The sequence below is a fragment of the Pelophylax lessonae genome, assembly GCF_965119305.1.
Source record: "Pelophylax lessonae genome assembly, chromosome: 3".
Classification (NCBI taxonomy): domain Eukaryota; kingdom Metazoa; phylum Chordata; class Amphibia; order Anura; family Ranidae; genus Pelophylax; species Pelophylax lessonae.
The window spans coordinates 18,320,034-18,343,056 of record NC_138770.1 but is presented as its reverse complement, the minus strand read 5'-3'; the positions used below and the strand labels follow the sequence as shown (position 1 = coordinate 18,343,056).

The 23,023-nt window shown below is 44.4% G+C and overlaps 2 protein-coding genes and 1 long non-coding RNA gene across 3 annotated transcripts in view; all 3 read right to left on the bottom strand.

Annotated features, from left to right (window-relative positions):
- Positions 1-23,023, bottom strand: part of LOC309550239 (uncharacterized protein) — a gene marked incomplete at both ends in the record, with an annotated part of 1,760,330 nt that overhangs the window by 1,442,149 nt on the left and 295,158 nt on the right.
- LOC309550796 lies at positions 2,668-4,366 on the bottom strand. Its single transcript, XR_014225033.1, has 3 exons — positions 4,272-4,366; positions 2,844-2,971; positions 2,668-2,757 (listed from the first exon to the last, which is right to left on the bottom strand). It is a non-coding gene; the product is annotated as an uncharacterized lncRNA (long non-coding RNA).
- LOC309548786 (uncharacterized protein) overlaps positions 12,853-23,023 on the bottom strand; it is a gene marked incomplete at its 3' end in the record, with an annotated part of 145,338 nt that continues 135,167 nt past the window's right edge. Inside the window, exons 12-13 of the mRNA XM_082248730.1 lie at positions 19,658-19,778; positions 12,853-12,914 (exon numbers count right to left, since the gene is read on the bottom strand). Coding sequence (XP_082104856.1) covers positions 12,853-12,914; positions 19,658-19,778 — 183 coding nt within the window. The remainder of the gene's footprint in view (positions 12,915-19,657; positions 19,779-23,023) is intronic.

The window sequence follows — 23,023 nt, the reverse complement described above, 5'->3', positions numbered from 1 at the left end:
GGGCCGGGGGACACTCCTACATGATTTTTGGTTGTGTCCTAAACTAGCGGAGTTCTGGAAGACAGTACGTGAAATGTCTCAGAGGTTTATAATCCGACCGCTCCCCAATGACCCTGCTCTCTTCCTTCTCCATGCCTCTAACATCCCGGCCCAGACCTATAAAAGTTCTGTCATTCGTCACCTTCTAAATGCTTCTAAAATGTGCATCCCTCTTAAATGGAAAAACACACAGGTCCTGACTGTTGGCATGTGGCTCAAAAAGGTCAAAGAAATAAATAGAATGGAAAACCTTGTTCTCTCGACACCTCCCCAACACGAACGATATACCAAAACCTGGGGTCAATGGAATATATTTGTCCTCTCTAATGAAGGCTGCTCTTTAATTAAGGGTGGCAATACTAAAGAGACCTCATGTTGAGTTTGGGGGAGCTCTTAAATATTGGTGGAAAGTATTGCTGATGTAGGGCCATAGCTTTACCAATGCTAACCCTCCTACACCCACCCCCCCTTCCACACCTCCTTACCCCTCCCCCCCTCATCCCACCTACTTATCCTCTTCTGCCTCTCTCTAGGTTTCTTTTACTTCCCTCTCTCTTTCCACTACTTATTCGATGCTTCCTTCTTCTTCTATACGTTATGTGAAACTGGAACAGACAACTCCGGGAACTTTCTAGTCCTGCATAACTCCTCCCATTAGAGGAATTGTAGAACACCTCTTATTCTACCACCGAAGTAGATCTCAACCTTATAACTGAATTGTCTTCCATGTTGTAATACACTGTCTCAGCATATGTTCTATAAGGAATGTTACTGTTTATTATGCCTGGAAGTTGTCTTTTATATAAATAAAAGAATTGAAAAAAAAAAAAGAGATCTGACATGGATCAATGATACAACCTTACCCAACCAAACATCACTGAGTAATAATGCTATTGAAATGATGACAATTTTATTGTTTCGAACATGACGTTATATTGAGGAATGGAGATAGAACATTCATATGGTGTACAGTATCTCCTCCTCATTTGTATGGAACATAATGTTACAATGAGAACTGGAGATGGATCTTTCATGTGATATACAGTGTCTCCTCATTTGTTTGAACATGAAATTATATTGAGGAATGGAGAAGGATCTTTCATGTGGTGTACAGTATCTCCTCCTCATTTGTTGGGGACATGACGTTATATTGAGGAATGGAGATGGACCTTTCATATGGTGTACAGTATCTCCTCCTCATTTGTTTGGAACAAGACATTAGACTCAGGCATGGGGCAGAAGACCCAAAACTCATAACCTAGGTGCCTATATCATGCACATTTTATTTGCCAGCCGAATCCCAGAATCTCCATAAATCCAGTCTAGATACAAAAATTGTGTCTGCAGCACAGAGAAGGAAGATTATCCGAGAGAAATACAGGAATACAGGACAGGGAACACAGCTCAGGAAAGTGACCAGGGGATTACAGGCTGATATCACCCAGTCCCCGCCCTACTCTGGACCAATCAGTGAGCAGTATGGGTGGAGGAATGTATTTAGTGTTAATGACCTACCTGTGCTGATCTCTGTAGGAGTGTCCTCCTCTATAAATGTCCCCGTTATTCCATCCTCCTCCATAGACTGCTGATCATCCCTCACATACCTCTCTTCTTCTTCTGCTTTAACCTCAAATTCTATATCGATTGGATCTCCACTCTAAATCAGGAAAATGAAAGAATATCATCTATAAAATATAAGATTTATTATTGTGACATCACATAAAAATCCACACATTGTCTCCATGAGTCTGTGTTTTATAATCTCTGTCTCACCAACCTTGTAACAGTGAGGGATGGTGTGACCTTCCTGTGTGGAATCCCAGGAATACAGAGGACGGGGACATCTCTCTGGTGGGTTCCTGGTATTAGGTGGCTCCATCATATCCTTGTGTCCTTCTGAAAACTTCTCCATCACTCCATACTCCTCATCCTCCCCTTTATACTCTTCTTTAACATCAATATTATCATCCCCGAGGTTTCCACTCTGAATATATAATAAAACATTCATTGTAACAAACATGCTGTGTATAAATCAGAACTGCCAATCATTGTCACTCACCTACCTGATGATGGTGAGGGATGGTGTGACCTTCCTGTGTGGAATCCCGGGAATACAGAGGACGGGGACATCTCTCTGGTGGGTTTCTGTAGCTGGACGACTCCTCCATGGTGTCCTGGTACAGATCTTTGTGTTCTTTTAGAAACTCTGACTCCTCCATCACCCCATCCTCATCATCCTCCTCTTTTATCTCTTCTTTAACCTCAACCTTAGAATCTCTGAGGTTTCCACTCTGAATATATAATAAAAATGACATCAATGGTAACAATGCAGATAATGTACAGATCCTAATGATACTATCAGTGATTGTTCCTCATCTACCTGATGATGGTGAGGGATGGTGTGACCTTCCTGTGTGGAATCCCGGGAATACAGAGGACGGGGACATCTCTCTGGTGGGTTCCCATTACTGGATCCATCTGTAGGAAACACACACACTGACTGAATACATTGTTTCTATGTGTTTATCAGATGATGGGGGATCTAGGTGGATCCTCCGTACTGCTCTCTCCTTTACAATAAAGTCTCCTCTTACCCGGTGATGTGAGGGGCGGCTGATTCTCCATCATGACGTCCTTGTAGAGACCCTTGAGTCCTTCTAAATACTCCCACTCCTCCATGGAGAAATAGACAGTGACATCCTGACACCTTATAGGAACCTGACACACACAATGATACAGTCACCATCCAGACACATCCCTTGTCTGTTACTGGATAATGTCCCAGAATTCCCAGCACCGCTCACCTCTCCTCCATGATCTCTCTGGTGACTTCTAGAATCTTCTTTGTATTTCTCTATTCTATCAGGGAGGGAGGTGGAGGCAATGTGATGGTCATATGATCTCCAGACTTCACAGGAGGAAAACTCTAGATCTGAACACAAATAGTAAAATCAAATGAAATTCCCAGAATCCTCCTCACCTCACCATTCAGGTTTCCATTTGATTAAAGCCCCACCTCAGACTGAGGTATAATTTACCCACACAGGACCCCCACACTACGCAGGGTAAAAGTTTGTTGAGGAGCTGTGAGGTCAGTGTGATGTCATAGGACATATAGACTCTGGATGGAGGGACATTTAGATGGGGAGATTTGAGGGGTCCTCTATATGAGGCTCCTGTGCTAACCAAATCATTGTTCCCGGGTGCCTCCCACTTCTCCTAAAATGAAGAGTGAACTTTGACCTTTACCATACAGAAATCTGTCAGGAATCTGTGAAAGTAATCTCTCATGTGAGCAGGTGATGTGCGGAGGAATGGAGTGTAAATAGCAGACAATTTCATCCAGAGCTCCTAATGGTGGGGATGGATTTTGCTGCATGCTGGTGCCAACTTTCCACCCCCCAGGGTCACTGCAGGTGTGGAGAAAAGCTGTGTAAGAGGATATGGAGGAGAGATGAGGAGGAGATCCAGGAATCAGGATAAAGGTCAGGACAAGCAACAGACGAGCGCATCCAAGAGATGAAGCCGGGGTCACTACACAGAAAATCAATCCAAGGAAACAACAGGCAGGACGAGGAATAGCAAGAAGGAGCTCAGAGACAAATGAGAATATTGCTCAGCCAATGGGAGATTATCTCAGCATGACTTGCATAATGAAGGAGATGAGGGGGAGGGGAGGAAGTCACTTAAGGCAGTGGTCCTCAACCCTGGCCTACAGGGCCCACTAACAAGCCAGATTTGCAAGTTAACTGAAATACATCCCAGGTGATATCATTTGCTGCTCAGTGATTGCAGTACTCTAGTCTGCATCTCCCCAAGGTAATACCTAAAATCTGGCCTGTTAGTGGGCCCTGTAGGCCAGGGTTGAGGACCACTGACTTAAGGTGACCATAGATACATGGAAATTCAGCTGGTTCAGAAGGGATCGGTCACATTTCCATCCATGTGTGGTCACTGCCGGATAAAAGTCACTCCATCAGCGGCTGCAGCCAATAGCTTCATCACTGATCTGTGTATTCTGAGAGCGGAGGAGCGCCCCCATTGTTAGAATACAATAGTGCAGCGGGGAGGATTCCCCCATCCCCCTCCAATGTGTGGATGGGGGAATCGCTTCAGTTTTTTCACTTATCTCGCTGGCTGAACGATAAAACTGAACCATGTATGGCCAGCTTTGAAAGCAAGATATATTAATCATCAACTCATCCCCCTGAAGGGGTTAATCTATGTATTACCTCCTCTGCTGCAAATTCCTGCATTGTCTTCTCTCTCCGTCCTACCAAATGGAATGTCCTGTCTGAATCTGACATCACTTCCTGTCTGTATTCCATAGAGACTTCCTGTCTGTATTCCATAGAGACTTCCTGTCTAGGTAGAAGTGAGATCACCACCTTGTGGAGCTCAGAGGAACTGCAGCCCTGAGAACCGTCTGGTAGTGTGAACACGGCCTTGTGCTGTGTGTGTATGTACTGTATATCCTTCCCCTTTCTCTCCTCCCTGAGTGTGTATGAAGAGGCGGAGCTCCTGCTGGAACAGCGGTCGGAGGAGGAAGCCGAGTCTAGGAGGGAGACTGACAGAAAGCGCAGCAGACTTGCAGGAGTGAGCGAGGAGGATCCAGTTCCTTTGCCATCGGAGGTGAGGAGAGTGTGAAGGATGTTTGTGACTCTGGTAGCTGAAAAGCTGGGAGTCATATTGCTCTGGGGAGTGGGGAAGCACTACTAAGGAGGCGCCCTCATCATCATGTGTGTAAGAGGTGGAAGAAGGCGTGGCTACACTACAGCTGGCACAGTTTGGAGCACGGAGAACTTTCACACCTTATCAACTTTTCATTCATTTGTGGACTTTTTTTTAGCAATATAAATTCATTGAAGTATGTGCAAAGTGGAAGCAGTGGACTTGCAGATAACACTATGTTGAGCACACAATATTGTATAATTACATGAATTTGCACAGATTTTTATCATAGGAGCAAATATTATAAAATAAATAAATAGGTACAAAGTGGAAGCAGTGGATCTGCAGGGGACAGCATCTTGAGCACAAAGCACTTTATGTTGTATATGAATTTTCACATGCTTCAGTTTTCTTAGATTATTGATAAACACCATAAGATCAATGAAGTAGGTGTAAAGTGGAAACAGTAGATCTGCAGAGGATATTATTTTGAGCCCCTAGCACTTTATATATGAATGTATCCACATATTTTAGTGTATTTGTGATAATTTATGTGCACACACAATAGGACAGCGCTATGACACATAATGCTCTTCTAGTTGATAAATAGAATACTTACCTTTGTTACAGCAGCAGTCCGGTATAAGTAATTGTGTAGGTATTTGAGTTGTTACACATAGCACAGGTTTTTTTTCCATTTATATTGGTAACATAATTGCCCAAATCTGGGGATCAGGAGCCATTTCCACCCTTTACTCTCGGCTGGGGTTCTTTGTATCCATATAACAGATGTTCTACATGACTAAACCTGCAATCAATTTTACTGCAAAATTAAAGGTGACAAAATGTCTCCCCCCGAGCAGTAATAACTGGATTTTTGTACTTACCGTAAAATACTTTTCTCTGAAATCCATTGACAGACGCAGCTCCATATATTCTTAGACCATTGGGTTATGTTCCTCCCATCAGGAATAGGACACTAGGCAGGAAAAAGCTTTACCACGCCTATGGGGCTGTCCCTGCAGGCATAACCCCACACACTCTGCCGCAGCTCTCAGATTCGTTGCAAGCAGTGTTTAGAAGACAAAAAAATACACATTTCACTCATAAGTAGAGGGGCGGGTGCTGCATCTGTCAATTAACTTCAGATAAAAGGATTTTACGGTTAGTACAAATATCCAGTTTTCTCTATCGTCCATTGACAGACGCAGCTCCATATCTTCTTAGGCCATTGGGACGTCCCAAAGCAGTATATGCATGAGGGGTGGGAAAAACAACGCAAAGAAGAACGGAATTCCTCAAAGGCTAAACTTAGCCAACCAGGTGACCTGGAACTCAACCTCGAACAACTGGAGCTCACCTAGAAAAAACACACACCCTCAAAGAGAAGCAAAAAAAAAAGTTCTCTTTTTGAACAGCAGCCTGCCAAGCCTTTTTCCAAAAGAACCATCCGAAGATGCCAACACATCTACTTTGTAGAATTTTGTGAATTTTTGCACAGACGACCAAGTTGCCGCCTTCCAAACTTGCATCACTGACGCCTGATGGCGAAAAGCCCAAGAAGCACTCAGTGCTCTAGTAGAATGCGCCTTCACAGGGAAAGGAGGAACCTGACCCTTTAGTGAATAAGCCTGAACAACCGTCTGCCTGATCCATCTGGATATGGTCGCAGCAGACGCGGCCAATCCTTTACGAGGTCCCTCGGAAAGGACAAAAAGAGCCTCTGATCTTCTGAAAGACTTAGTGGCCGCCAGGTAAACCCTGATCACCCGAACCACATCCAAAGAATGCAAGGCAATTTCCTTGGGATGCTTGGGCTTGGGACAGAGTGAAGGCAGCACAATGTCTTAATTCAAATAAAAATCAGAAACCACCTTAGGAAAAAAAGAATGATTAGGTCGGAGTACCACCTTATCTTTGTGGACCGCCAAATAGGGTGAGCAGTAAAACAATGTTGCCAATTCTGATACTCTGCGGGCAAAAGTAATAGCCAACAAAAAGGCAACCTTCTGAGACAATAAAAGCAGAGAAATCTCCCGAATGTTCTCAAAAGGAGGCTTTTGAAGAACAGATAATACCAAATTCAGATCCCACGGAGGTAGCGGGGATTGTCTCGGAGGAGCCATATGGCACACTCCCTGAATGAGAGTGCAAATCAAGGCATGTGTAACTAACGGGCATTGGAAATATATAGCCAAAGCCGGAACTTGGCATTTGATAGTGTCCAAAGCCAACCACTGTTCAACCCCTTTTTGCAGAAAGGCCAAAACCCTAGCTATTGAAAACAAGCAAGGATGCACCTTCAGCGATTCACACCATGAAATGTACGATTTCCACGTACGATGATATATCTTCCTGGAAGTTGACTTCCTGGCCTTCAATAGCGTAGGAGTCACAGAGTCCGAAAGCCATGCCGTTAAAGCCAGAAACTGTAAAGCAGGATGGAAGATAGGCCCTTGAGACAGCAGATCTTCCCTGAGAGATAGTCTCCAAGGAGCACTGGCAACCAACCTTACCAGGTCTGCATACCAAGACCAGCGAGGCCAGTCTGGGGCCACCAAAATTACCAGAATCCCTTCCACCTCTATCCTGCGTAGAAGCCTCAGCAGGAGTTTCAGCGGAGGAAAGGCAAAAATCAGCCGATACTGACACAAAGGAGCCACTAGTGCGTCTGTGGCATTGGCCAGAGGATCCCGAGACCTGGCTATGAACCTCTGAAACTTTTTGTTGAGACGAGAAGCAAACAGATCAAACTTGAGTGTCCCCCACCTGACACACAGGAGATGAAACCCCTCCGTGTGCAGAGACCATTCCCCTTGATCCAACACCTGACGACTCAGGTAATCTGCCTGCAGTTCTCCACACCTGGGATGTGCACAGCAGAGAGGGCTGGAACAAACTTTTCCACCCAAGTCAGAATCTCAGCCACCTCCCTGGCCATCAATACACTCTTGTTGTCCCCCTGATGATTGATGTAAGCCACAGTCGTGGCATTGTCCAATTGAATCCGAACCAGACAATCTCGCAGACAATTCGTCCATTGGCTCAGACAAAGCTTTATTGCTCTGAGCTACGAAACATCGATTGGTAGTTTGGACTCTTCCACTGTCCAGGTTCCCTGGGCACAAAGCTTTCTCAGCACCCCACCCCAGCCTGACAGGCTGGCGTCCATGGTCACCATCGTTTAAAACAACGGCAGGAAAGACTTTCCCTGGCATAGTGCTGGTGACTGAAGCCACCACAACAGAGCAGACTTTGTGTTGTGGCTCAACCAAATCAAATTGTTCAAGGACTTCGGGTCCTTGTTCTATTTGACAAGAATCTGCCTTTGTAAAGGTCTCACGTGGAACTGAGCAAATGGAATCGCCTCAAAGGTTGATATCATCAGACCCAAGACCCGCATGCAAGTCCGCGGAGAGGACAGATTGTTTGCCAACAGCAACTGAATCGCCCCCTACAACTTTTGCAGCTTGTCCAAGGGAAGAAAGACCCTCGCCAAAGTGGAATCCAGAGTCAGGCCCAGATAATCCAGTCTAAAGGGAGGTATCAGGGCGTATTTCTTGAAATGGATATTCCGACCAAACTCTTGCAGGGTTCTGACAGTGATCGACAGATCGCCCAACAGGGCTGAATGAGAGTCCACTCTCAATAGGAGATCGTACAGATACCCCAGTACCACAATCCCCCGTTGGCGCAGTAATGCTAACACCGCGGCCAGTACCTTGGTCAAAACCCTGGAGCGGAGGCGAGACCAAAGGGTAACGCCACAAATTGATAATGCTCCTCTGCTTCGGCAAAGCGAAAAAAACTTCTGATACCCAGCGAAGATAGGGATGTGTATATATGCGTCCTTGATATCTATGGAGGCCAAGAAGTCTCCCTGGTGTAAGGACGCCACTACCGTGTAGATGGATTCCATCCATAACTTCTGTACCCGCACAAAGCGGTTCAGTGCCTTAAGATCCAGCATTGGACGCACCTTGCCCTCTTTTCTGGGCACAGTAAACAGGTTTAAATAAAACCCTTGAAAGCATTCCTGAGAGGGAACCAGTACAATCACTCCTTGTGCGATCTTTTACCGCCACTCGTAGATCCCTTAACCGGTCTGGAGAGAGATGAAGAATGGACGGTAAAGACCTGTCCGATGGTCGAGACCGGAATTTGATCTTGTACCCTGATCAGATCAGTTTGTGAACCCATTTGTCCTGAATCAAGGAAGTTCATGGTTCCGGAAATAAGCCCCCCCCACCCCAAAATGCGGGTGAGGGCACCCCTTCATGCAGACGAGGATTCGTCTGCAGATCTGGACTGGCTGGTCTTTGATATACCTGATCATGGCTTCTTGGAACCCCCAGAAGACCTGGACGGCTTTCCTTTTTTTTGCGATCTGGAGGTACAAAAGTCGCCTGTGAGCAGTGAAGAAAGGCGTCCGTCTATGGCGTGGCGCCTTGCCCTTAGAGGATTGAGGAAGAAGAGTACTCTTTCCACCTGCAAGGCCCCTTTCACACGAATGGTTAGATATCAGCTTTTAGCGTAGGATAGATGAAGTTATCTACCGCAGCTAAACTGAGACAATGCTTTCCTATGACCCTATTCACACACAACGTTTAGCAGCGGTTTCATTTCATACGATTTTGTAAGTTTAGAAAAAATAGATTTTACTTCGTTCAGGACCGATTTTATCGCAGCTATCCGAACATAATCGTTGGTAATCACAGTGCACTTTTTCAACTGTGGCTAGCACCGGCAAAAGAAAGAACAACAGGAAGCACATCAGAATTTTACAAGGTATACCTGGGAATGACACAGGAAGTTGAAGAAGGGAGTGTATAGAGATGCAATGGCGGTCCGTGATATCTCTCTGGAGGCCATAATAGTCTTGGTGCACGACTGGCCAGAGATTTGGGACCCTGAATGCCCAGGATACTCTGACAAAGTCTTGAAGAGGTTGAAATGGGAGTAAGTGTGCCGATTTCTGACTTCAAACTGGGAAAACATGTTTGCAATTGAACAGGAGAACTGAGGTGAGTACATTGATGGATGTGCAGGGGTATACATACATGGGATCAGTTGCCTATAGCAACCATACCTTAAAAATAGCAAATTCAGTTTCCTAGGGTAAATAGTTTGCTTTTGGTCAATTATTTGTGCTCCATCCATTATGTTTGTCATCTGTTCAATTTTTATTTTCAATGGAATATATTTCAGGAAAGGAGATTGGTATAAGATGGAGGTCCCTACGTGACCGCTACAAGAAGGAACTCAATGAAGAGAGGTCTGCCGAGAGAAGTGGAGCACCTTCAACGCATCGTAGGCCTAACCCCCATGCTTTGTCCTTTTTGAGGGGCACCACTGTAATGCGACCATAAGTTTAATTTGTCATTTTTTTAAATCCAAGAAGCTGCAAAAAGTGTCTGTTTTTTTAAAAATATTTGAATGCTATTATTTTTAACTAGAACCATCTCAAGCATTCCCACAAGCGCAAGGCGTGGAAGTATTTAGTCAGACAATGGAAGTGAAGCTGAAGCAAAGCAAGAGACAAATGCAGAACCAGTTTCTATGGATAAAAGTCAACCACCCACTCAAGCACCTGTGGTATGTTTCTTTCAAAGTGTCACATATTGTCATATCACAACATCCATCTACAAACCACTTATTGTTGACACCTTTAAAAAATGGCAGATGGTGTTAGTGCAGGGACATATTATATAGAAAAGCTTATCTGTATTCTCATTGTACTTACAGGCAAATATTGATAGGAGAACCCGGTCAGGTTCCACCACCCGTCGAACACGCCGTACTCAGCAAGAGCCCCCTGTTGAAGAATATTTTGATTGAAGAAATGAGAAACCATTCCCAAGCCTCTACCTCAAAAAATGATGATGAATTCCTCAGGATCGCGGACCCTGATGTGATGTTTTGCAGAATGTTACTGTCTGTAATAAGGGAGGTCCCTCTTGATAAGCGTACTGAGGACAAGGGTGATATATATGCATATGTTATGTATATCGTTTCTGCTTGCAAAGAGCAACGCCCATTTCCTAGACTAAGGCTGGCCATACACTATACAATTTTCTTATTCAATTTCCTTTAGATTTACAAAAACACATGACTCACCAGACAGCAGCAGTCTGGGTCATTATATATATCATCTGAAGAGGCCCCTATCCTACATTTAAATCATTGGATATGGAAAGGTTGGGAGACAAGGATTTCGGGCACTAAATTTTCATAAAATTGCTTTTTATTAAACAAACACTTTAAAAACATCTAGTGATACAAGCAGATGAGAAAAATCTACATTGAACATGAGACCAGAAAACGGTCGACAGTATCAGATATAATCTTGCATGAGGTACTAGACCTTCATATAGTATGGGAACAGTTGTGTACAGAACAAGTTGTATTATGCATACATCCAATGTGATATACTTCAAAGCAGACAGAGGCTGCCGGCGGACACCTCGATGCTCAGGGTGCCAGTCAGCAGGGTCGGCTGAAGTTTACAGTAAATACATGGTATACATTACTCATGACAGTTTGCTCAACATGTTTCGCCTTCTCGGTGAAAGCTTCGTCTGGAGCTTAATAATTGTTTTGTCTGTGTAAAAACATAAGTAATTTTAAGGAGACAGAATGTATTGTTTACTACATATTCCATAAATGAGAATAATGCATTTTATATGTGATATACAATGTCAATGTAAAAGAAAAGGTATTTCACACATATGATATTACTGTTCTAGCCATCAGGGGGGGGGGGGGGGCCCGGTGGGGAGGCAAGAGGACAGCCATTGGGACACATGTGGGGACACACACCGTATGAAATAGATAACACTATTTTTTAGGCATCAGTATATATAAATGATAAAGAAAACATATCTGTATAGGATATGAACATACCTGTACAGTGTATATTCTGAACTTTTTTGGTACTGTAACGAGGAGGACTAAAAGACGGTCACTGAGCTCATAAATGGGGGAGCCGATGTTCACAAGGAGTATAAATACAAACGCTCCTGTGTGTTTGTATCTGGGTTGGATATAGAAAGTGCGCTAGTTATAATATGTCAAACCATTATCGGTAGAAAATAGCCACACCCGGTGCATGTTGATACACAGATAGGTGAGGATAGAGTTGTTTGTATATAAAAAAAGGAAGAAACCCATTGGAGAAAGATGCATGGACATATACCAATCACGGGGAGGGAGCTTCTACTTTATGTCATCATATACCGCAATAATTAGAGGTTTTTATGAGAAGAGTTCCAAAAGAGTAATTGCCTAGGTATAAGTCGCTTGTATGGTCCTAAGTCTCCATACAAGCAAAAACATAGGATACTTGATTCCCTCATGTGAGGTGCAACATTATTCGGCCTTGAGTGTATAATGGATTAGAAAGATTGCTTTTAGTACCGCATTTCTCTCAATGAGCCCAGCGGTGGCAGTCCATGCATGTTTCAAGACAGTTTAGAAATCACCAATAGTTACATACGAGTGTATTGGGGGCTCACCAATAATTAAACATGCTCACCGATCCTGCAGAATACTTTGTTAAGATAGGGATAAATTAGACCTGCCTTGTAAGTGGCAGACACTGTTGAATTGAGAAAGGATTAAAGATGTAAGTAAAATGGTGTGCATAATCCAAGATGTAGCAAAGATATAAGTTTGTCGGCTTACCCTGTTGAGCCAAATTCCGTCATAGATGTCCTCCCCGGATGGGGAACCGCCGCCATACTTGGACGCTTGTATGGCGCCCTTTTATGGCGTGGGTCCCGGGCGGTTCGTCAGAACGACGTCGCCACCCCGGCCACCCCCCCCGGATATGACGATGCGGCGTAGGCGGAAGTGACTCCGCTGCGGCCACTCGTAACACTCCGAGAGGGTAGGTCAGACTCTCAGAGCTGACAGGCTCCAGAAAGTCTGATCTGGTGCCACAGGAAATGATGCTCCTGGGAGCGGAAGTCCACTGTGGCTTACCAGGCCGCACATATATCACCGGATTGGCTAAAAACTCTAGCGTCCCACAGCGCCCCCGGAGGTTACTAGCATGGCACACTTAGATACAAAGCATCTGCAAACACATAATAACAGAAATACATTGATCTGAATAATAATTACAGAAAAAAAATATATACATCAATAGTTAACAAAGAGTGATAAGAACAAGAAGAACCAAGAATATAATAATGTATTATATTCTGAAAAAAAGAGAAAAGAGAAAAAGGGATAAACAGAATATGTTAATAAGGGAAAAAAAAAGAAAAATAATAATAATGGTGTATCTAGCACCCAGGCAATTTGGTGCTTAAAAAATGGAAGGACTAGAGCCGTTAGGCCCAAAAATTGAAGACACTACCCTCAGTAGCTTTTGAACATATGAAGAGCTGAGTTTGGAAATTATGATTCTCCAGAACACAATCCCACAAATATCGAAGAGGCATAGAGTCAGCACATGGACATTCATTGGGTTTCATATGATGCGATAACAATTCTTCTAATGATTAGTAAAGGACAATTAGGGGTAAAAGACACGAAGGGAGGGGGGGGGGGAAGGAAACAGGGGGTGGAAAGATGGTCACGCCAAGCAAGCCGACACCCGTCCTACCCTCCACAGATAACAAACAATAACGAAGGCGGAAAAAAGTTTTATCTTAAATCATTAAGAAATGCATGATTTATAAAAATGATTTATAAGATTGGGTTTCATTCAAACCCGGTCTAACGGTAGCATTGAGACGTTCGATCCAAATGGTTTCCCTCTGGAGAATTCTTTTGTCCCAGTTGCCCCCTCGTGGGTCCTGGGGGATCACATCCAGGACATAAAAGCGTGCTTTTTTTGGGTTGAATCTGTGGTAGAGGTCTAGGTGCCTGCTCACGGGCGTGACCATCTTTCCTCCCTCTGATATGTATATATGGTCATTTATCCTCTGACGGAGCTCTCTAATTGTTTTCCCAACATAGAACATACCACATGTACAGTGCATGAGATACACCAATCCACGAGTGTCACAGTTGGCGCGAAAGGTAGGGGAAAAATCTTCCCCATTGGGTAGAACAACCCAGATACAAACACACAGGAGCGTTTGTATTTATACTCCTTGTGAACATCGGCTCCCCCATTTATGAGCTCAGTGACCGTCTTTTAGTCCTCCTCGTTACAGTACCAAAAAAGTTCAGAATATACACTGTACAGGTATGTTCATATCCTATACAGATATGTTTTCTTTATCATTTATATATACTGATGACTAAAAAATAGTGTTATCTATTTCATACGGTGTGTGTCCCCACATGTGTCCCAATGGCTGTCCTCTTGCCTCCCCACCGGGCCCCCCCCCCCCCCCCCCCCCTGATGGCTAGAACAGTAATATCATATGTGTGAAATACCTTTTCTTTTACATTGACATTGTATATCACATATAAAATGCATTATTCTCATTTATGGAATATGTAGTAAACAATACATTCTGTCTCCTTAAAATTACTTATGTTTTTACACAGACAAAACAATTATTAAGCTCCAGACGAAGCTTTCACCGAGAAGGCGAAACATGTTGAGCAAACTGTCATGAGTAATGTATACCATGTATTTACTGTAAACTTCAGCCGACCCTGCTGACTGGCACCCTGAGCATCGAGGTGTCCGCCGGCAGGCTCTGTCTGCTTTGAAGTATATCACATTGGATGTATGCATAATACAACTTGTTCTGTACACAACTGTTCCCATACTATATGAAGGTCTAGTACCTCATGCAAGATTATATCTGATACTGTCGACCGTTTTCTGGTCTCATGTTCAATGTAGATTTTTCTCATCTGCTTGTATCACTAGATGTTTTTAAAGTGTTTGTTTAATAAAAAGCAATTTTATGAAAATTTAGTGCCCGAAATCCTTGTCTCCCAACCTTTCCATATCCAATTCCTTTAGATTTACCTTAAACTACGTAGTGCAAGGGCCTGCCTGACTGCATACAAATTGAAAGTGTTTAGGTTTGACCCTATATTACATGGTTTTGGTAAATCTAAAGGAAAGTTGAACAAGAAAATTGTATAGTGTATGGCCAGCCTTACAAAGAATGCATGAGCAGCCAAACCCCTGTCCTCCACCCTCCTCTTTATCTTCCCAATCTGAATCATCCATAGATGTGGACAGGGAACCAAGCCATTCTTCTCTGCATTCTCCTTACTCGCTTTATGAAAGTTTGTAGTTTTGTTGACAGCTTCTAATTTGTTATTTCTATGGCTATTTTATTTTTATATTGTGGTTTAATCAGACTGATACCTCTGCTGTAATCAGATATATCCAAACTCCTGCTGATTCTTATGTATCCTATCCTCACTAAAGACAGGTTTTCTATCGTTGCATGGTCAAACTGCTTCAATTTTACCTTCTCAATCCCTCCTTTATGCCCTCAGCTCCAGCCTTCTTGTCTGCACACAGCCTGCTAAACCAGAATGTGTCCAGGTAAGATGAATGCCAGTATGCTTTTTACAGATCCTGATAAATCTTGCCAAACCAAATCCATTTTTTTATTTTTGGAAATGAAGTGGAGGAGATGAAGGAGAGGTTACCAACACAAAATCACACCACACAATTTAATGATGCATCTTATACGGGGGCATGTCTCAGATGGAGGTTGGGCACACTTTGAAGTTTGTGCGTTTCAGAACCCAATTTTTTTTGTTATAGAAATATTCGTGGCCACTGTATACACAATACTACACAGTAGTACAGTTGTGATTTATGCAAGGGGTTTATTGCGACTCATGATATCACACCTGCAATATGGAGTCAAACAAAATGTTGTAGATGTAGAACCCTCCTAGATAGGTGCTAGGAAGAGAGGATAGTTTGCTCTGCCTGTTTAACAGGGGAGTAGCAGGTAAACCATAGTCTGCTCCATCTGCTTATCAGCCGGTTCTGTAGTTCTGCCTGTTGCATGTGTCCATGTGTGATTTATCTGGTCTGAGGGAGTGTCCACACTGTATCCAATAGGGGAGCCTGCTGGACAGTGGAGGAAACCCAGCCAGTGACACAGATGACTATCCCAGTGGGCTGGCACAAGCAGTGGTGAATCCTGGGATATGTTATAAAAGCCAAGGGCACATGTGACAGGGTGTCTTTGGGCGGGAAGCCAGGTCCCAGGAGGAGGGCGACAGCTGTCTCTCCTCCTGTCTGTATGGAAGGTGGTCACAGGCGGTCGGTCTTGTGAGACAGAAGTGTGGTGCTGAGCCAGGAGGTCCAGTGGATGCTGACAAGCGGAGTTGAGGGCAGAGCAACCTTGGGAAAAACAGTGTCCATGAGTACCGGGAAGCTTGCCGGGGGTCTGCCCAGGAAGGGGACCACTCCAGTGGAGAGTCAGTGAACAGGAGCCAGCACACACAGCAAGTGAGAAAGGGGTGCCAAGTTCGGACCCTGAAGAGAAACTATAACAGAATCATATTCTTTATCTTCACTTCAGTGGCAAGGTGAAGCAGTGGCCTTGCCGCACACTACAGCTAGTTGTCCTCAGATTTGTGCATAGTTCATAGTCGGAGTATCCCACTCATGCCTTCTCCCACCCCAGTTCTAAATAAAACACAAAAACCAAATCCCCTGGATTGTTCATTGTCTGGGCCAACCATCTAAAGTTATATGTTTCCATAGACTGTTGCTACAGGTAACCCAGGGGAATCCAGAAAGTGCAATTCTCAGCAGTCCTCTAGGGGGCAGTGCTACATATACTTGAAACTGAAAACCCTTTTTTTTTTTTTTACATGCAAGCATCAGAGTTTTGTATTTTGAAGACCTAAGGTCTTCTTTCTTTCTTTGGTTACCAAGTTTGATACTTGTTTACATAAAGCAAACATAAAAATAAATCCTATATAATTGGACAGAGGTGTTGGCTCTTTGTTATGTTATTAAGAAATTTAATAATGGAATAATATCTACAGAAATGTAACTACAAAGTAAACATGGTAAAAATTATAAAATGGTACAACAGTGATAACTGCAAGTTTACAACAGGCACTGAACAAAACACACAGGAAATGGGTGGGCAGAAATGCACTATGGGTAGTCAAGGGACAAAAAAATAAACATAGTTGCTATGGAAATTGGTGGTCCTCTTCACCATCAGAATGCAAGGACACTGATCCATTAGGATGGGGAACGTCCATGGCGGCCATATCTGCCTCAATAAATTGGGGGTACCCACTGGCCGCTGCTTCACCCTGGCACTGAAGTGAAGATAGAATAAATGTTCCTGCTTGTGTAAAACCCTCCTAGATAGGTGCTAGGAAAAAGCATTTGGGCTGCTCCATCTGCTTATCAGGGGAGCCTGATGAGTAGTTTTGCCTGTTACATGTGTCCATGTGTGATTCACTTGGTCTGAGGGAGTGTCCCCACTGTATCCAATAGGGGAGCCTGTTGGACAGTGGAGGAAACCCAGCTAGTGACACACAGGCTTTTGTGGCTGTCCCAGTGGGAGGGCACAACAGCCGTGCATCGTGTGATAGGTCATAAAAGCCGGGGACATATGTAACAGGAGGTCTTTGGGCGGGTAGCCAGGTCCCAGGAGGAGAGCGACGGCTGTCTCTCCTCCTGTCAGCAAGGAAGGTGGTCACAAGCAGTCGGCCTGGTGGGCCAGAGTGTGGTGCTGAGCTAAGAGGTCCAGGATACTGACAGTGGAGCAAAAGACAGAGTGACCGGAGGAAAAACAGTGTCCATGAGTACCCGGGAGCTTGCCAGGGGTCTGCCTAGGAAGGGGACCACTCCAGTGAGGTCAATGGTCAGAAGCTAGCACACACAGCAAGTGAGAAGGGGGTGCCAAGTTATACCCTGAAGAGTACATAAGAAATAGTTCACCCTTTAGATCTTCACTTCAGTAGCAGGGTGAAGCAGTGGCCTTTTGCGCACTCTTTACAGTTAGTGTCCTCAGCAATTGTGCATAGTTCATAGTTGGAGTATCCCACTCATCCCTTCTCCCATTCTAATTGAAATAAAACACAAAAACCAACTTTCATGGACTGATCCTTGTCTGAACTTAAAACTGTAAGTACTAATGCCCCATACACACGTGCAGATTATCTGCAGACTTTTGTCTGCAGACTTACCAAAACCATATAATATGGTCAAACCTAAACACTTTCAATTTGTATGCAATCCGGCAGGCCCTTGCACTACATAGAAAAGGTAAGTCGGCAGACAAAAGTCTTCAGATAATCTGCACGTGTGTACGGGGCATAAGTTACCACCACCAGTTGCTTATAGTAACCCAGGGGAACCCGTTTCAGCAGCTCCTACGGGGGCAGTGCTACACTTGTCATGTATCTTCAGGGTGTGTGCTGACACCCATCCACTGACTATCCCTGGAGTGGTCCCCTTCCTGGGCAGACCCATGAACAAGTTCCTCTGTACTCACGGACACTGTTTTTCCAGAGTCTCCGTTGTCTCCAACTCCACCAGTCAGCTTCCCCCGGACCTCTGGTTCAGCTCTACACCCTGGCTCACCAGGCCGACTGCCTGTGACCACCATCCACAGCTACAGAAGGAAAAACAGCCGTCACCCTCCTTCTGGGACCTGACTTCCCGCCCAAAGACCTCCTGCCACATGTGCTCATGGCTTTTATACCCCATCCCATGATGCACCACTCTGTGTGCCAAACCCATGGGACGGTATGAAAGCCTGTGTGTCAGTGGCTGGGCTTCCTCCACTGTCCAATGTGCCTCTCCATTTGACACAGTGGGGACACTCTCTCAGCCCACATGAATCACACATAAACACATGCAACAGACCTGACTAGCAGATTCCACTCCCTGATAAGCAGAGAGTTCCAATGCTTTTACCTGCTGCCTTCCTGTTAAGCAGAAAAAGCCAAAACCACATCTGCTATCTATCATCTGTCCAGGAAGGTGCTACATCTATAAACTCTTATGAAACAAAAAAAAAAAAACACACACACACACAATTTTTGACATACAAATTCGGACACATTTTTGGTTATTCCTAGATTTAGATGTTTCCAAATCTCCAAATGAAATAGAAAATCAATAAACAAAAATAATTTTAACAGATTTCAACGAAATTCATTACAAACGAATTCCAACTTTTCAGAACGATTCAAACTCAGATCAGTTAAAAAAAGCGATCGATCGATGCAAATTCTGTGTGAAGAAATAGCTGGCTGTTAAGCAGCAAGCCGGGAAGCCAGCCAACCGCATCCTTACCAACCATGAATCATCAATTGTCAGCAGGCTTCCCCACTGACAGAGGAATGTAAAGAAAAAAATGCCGGCATTGCCTGGAAATAGAAAAAAAAAAAGTGTGGTTCCTGACCCCACCCCCCCGTCCAAGCCAGACCCTTTGGGGGACCAAACTGTAAAAAAAACAAAAAAAACAAACCAGTGTGGGTTCTCCCCCAAAATCCATACCAGACCCTTTATCCCGGCATGAAGACTGGCAGGTCAGGATAAGTCCACAAGATGGAACTGAGCATTATAGGAAATTCCAATTCGCCATGACTGGGGGAATGCGGGTCACATTTCATCAACACATTTATAACAACCAAATCTGTAAGTGTTTGTGAAATCTTCCCGCACAAAATGTACTCAGCCAATGAAAGGTAAGGACTCCATTTTTATTTTTCTCCTGAATCGATGACCAACACGGGACAACACTTCATCCATGTCTTTGGTGATCAGACTTTACTGACGAACAATTCCCTCACTCAGGACAGGAATACGGCTTCTCACCCGTGTGCAATATCTGATGTGTGGAAAGATATGACTTGCGTGAAAAACCTTTCCCGCACTCAGAACAAGAATACCGCTTCTCACCAGTGTGCAATCTCTGATGTTTGGAAAGAGTGGACTTCTCTGAAAAACATTTCCCGCACTCAAGACAGGAATACGGCTTCTCCCCCGTGTGCAATCTCTGATGTGTGAAAAGATATGACTTACGTGAAAAACATTTCCCGCACTCAAGACAGGAATACGGCTTTCCCCCTGTGTAAAATCTCTGATGTGTGGAAAGATTGGACTTCTGTAGAAAACATTTCTTACACTCAGGACAGGAATACGGCTTCTCACCGGTGTGAGATCTTTTATGCACATTAAAATTGTATTTAAAACGGAAACACTTCCCGCACTCAGTACAGGAGAACCTCTTATCTGTTGGAAGGATGGCACCGTCCCTCACAGTCTAAGGTTCCTCAGGATAAGAGGAATACGATGGTCCGGCACTGTCCCTCACAGTCTGAGGTTCCTCAGGATAAGAGGAATATGATGGTCCGGCACCGTCCCTCACAGTCTGAGGTTCCTTAAGAGAAGAGGAATACGATGCCTCTTCCTGATTGGCTGGGAGGAGAGTCAGTGTGACAATAGGGAATATTCATTCGCTATTGTCACACAACTGGGTGGGCTCAGGGCGCAGTGCTCTGTGCCCAGAGCCCACCCTTTTTTGAAACATATTAGAGCCTCTGGCTTTACTCACATGCTTCAGAAAAAAGAAAATCTCCTATTGGAATCCATGCGTTCAGTGCCCTGCATGTAGATTAGGGGGCTGAGCGCATGGATGGGGGGGGGGGGCAGCGCCCCTGCACCCCCAATGGACGGGCCGCCCCTGCTCCTCAGGACAGAAAAGAAGACAAAGGTAGGCGACTGCACCAAACTTTAATAAAATGCTGCAATGCACAACGATCACCCAGAGAGCAGAGTCCTCTCCATATGTTTTCCTTTTGGTTACTCCCTAGCAAGCCATGTGTAGGGGGAAGGGGATTGGGAAATGCCGCTCAGGTGTGTGTCCAATCTGGTGCTGGCTAGATCCGCCGTCCGGAAAGATACATGTAGAAATGTGAAGCCGCACACAGATGAATGAAATCAAAAGCGGTATCTTTATTCTTCAAAATCATCCAGGACAAACAGACAGTGTGAGGAACAGAATATGTCCAAGGTAGACGCGTTTCACGGCACGAACGGCCGCTTACTCATTACCACGTGGTAATGAGTAAGGGGCAGTTCGTGCCGTGAAACGCGTCTACCTTGGACATATTCTGTTCCTCACACTGTCTGTTTGTCCTGGATGATTTTGAAGAATAAAGATACCGCTTTTGATTTCATTCATATGTGTGCGGCTTCACATTTCTACATGTTACTCCCTAGCATCCCGCATGGCTTCTGCTCCCTTCTGCTGACCTCAAGCCAAACATACTCATGTGTCCCAAAAAGGGTAATGGTCTGGTTTCTGCCAGATCACTCCTCCATCCCAAAATATGTATACAAAACAAGAAAAATGGCCCGTGGGACTTTATATGAGGTGCGTGCTCAGTGGCTGAAAATAATGACATGCACAATATATGAATAAAACCACATAACATTTTATTACATTGTAAACAAACATGGCAATGTATATGCTCAAAAACACATAAAATAGCTCAAAGGCTCAAATATGAATGGCATATGACATGAATGATATGTAAACACATTTTGATATGCATCTTGGTGTATCCTCTTGATGATAAATACCATAATTGATACTATGAGATAGTAGAATATACATTGTGGTCTGACGCGTTTCGGGAGAAACATCTCCCTTCCTCAGAGACCAATGCGTTCAAGGTATCTCTATAGAAAATAATCATATATTAGAGTCTGCAGTAGGGATAGAATTTGAATGAAAGAATTCAACCAAAACATGGGAGCTCAAGGGAGTACTGTATACTCACAAGTCAACGGAGCTCAAATAGCAAAAATGCACTCTTGCATGGCAGCGGTGCGTCTCGTCTAACCCGGGAGCTGAAGGGTCCCAATGTGACCGCAGCCAGAGAGGGGGGTCCATGGCAGGCAAGTGTGTATGTGATGGGGGACCTTCCATATCTGTTGTGTATAAATAAGTAACAAAATAATCAAAGTGTAGCATATGGGCTACCAAAAGTGAAAATAACATATGTGATTTTGTATCAGGTAGGAAGGGCTAGTGTGGTGAATGTGTGAGGGGGGGGGGGGTGGCCAAGTGGGGGTAGGAGAAGAAAAGTGGAGGCATATGGGGGAGGGAGGGGGAAGGGGAAAGGAAGAGGGAGGAAGGCAGGAATGAGGGAAAGGGGGGAGGAATGGGGAAAAAGGGAAGGAAAAAAGGGGGGAGGAGGGGGGGAAATGGGAAATGAGGGGGGAGAGAGAGGGGAAGGGAGGAAAGGGAAAAAGAAAAGGGGGGGAAGGAATGGGGAAAGGAGAAGGGGAAGGGGGGAGGGAAGGAAGGGGCCTTGGGGGGATGGAAAGGAAAGGAGGGATGGGAAGAGAAGGGGGGAGAGAGGGGATGCCCTAGCCGAAAGGTGATGGCAGTGGGTAAGGTAGTGATGTGTAATGACGGGGGTGAGGTGATGTGAGGAGTATGAGTGAAGTGCTCAGCTGTGTGGAATGGGTGAGGGAGAGGAAGAAGCCGTGAGAGGAATAGTGGGGAAAAATGGGTCCGGTGGCTCACCTGTCAGGTATCTCCATGGCTTGCAGCAAAAGAGGGACCCTAGCGTCATGTGGCGGGTATATACGGATCTGACAGATCTGACAGATTCTCCCGAAACGCGTCAGACCACAATGTATATTCTACTATCTCATAGTATCAATTATGGTATTTATCATCAAGAGGATACACCAAGATGCATATCAAAATTTGTTTACATATCATTCATGTCATATGCCATTCATATTTGAGCCTTTGAGCTATTTTATGTGTTTTTGAGCATATACATTGCCATGTTTGTTTACAATGTAATAAAATGTTATGTGGTTTTATTCATATATTGTGCATGTCATTATTTTCAGCCACTGAGCACGCACCTCATATAAAGTCCCACGGGCCATTTTTCTTGTTTTGTATACTCATGTGTCCCAGACCTCTTCCACAGGGCAATCGATGCATCTGCAGGGCGACCCGGATCCCAGAGGCAGGAACACAACTGCTATATCTGGGCTGGGTGCGCTTAGGAGACATGTGCAGAATGGAAACATTTGTTTCGTTTCAGATAGATTCGTTATGTTACTAATTTTGTATCATTATGGAATTCGTTTAGTTTGGTTTTGGAATTTGTTTACTTTTGTTTAGTTTTCAATAAAAATGGATTTTTGTAAAATCTTACCGTAAAATCCTTTTCTCTTAAGCTCATTGACAGACGTAGTCTGCCCTCTACAGGAGTAGGACTAGACAGGAAAGAAAACATTCTGGCCACACCTTAGGGGCAGTCCCAGAGGGTATATCCTCTCTCTCTCTGCTACAGCAAATCAGTTATGTCACAAAGCAGTGTTTAGAGAATTTAACCCAACCCAACTCAAAACAGA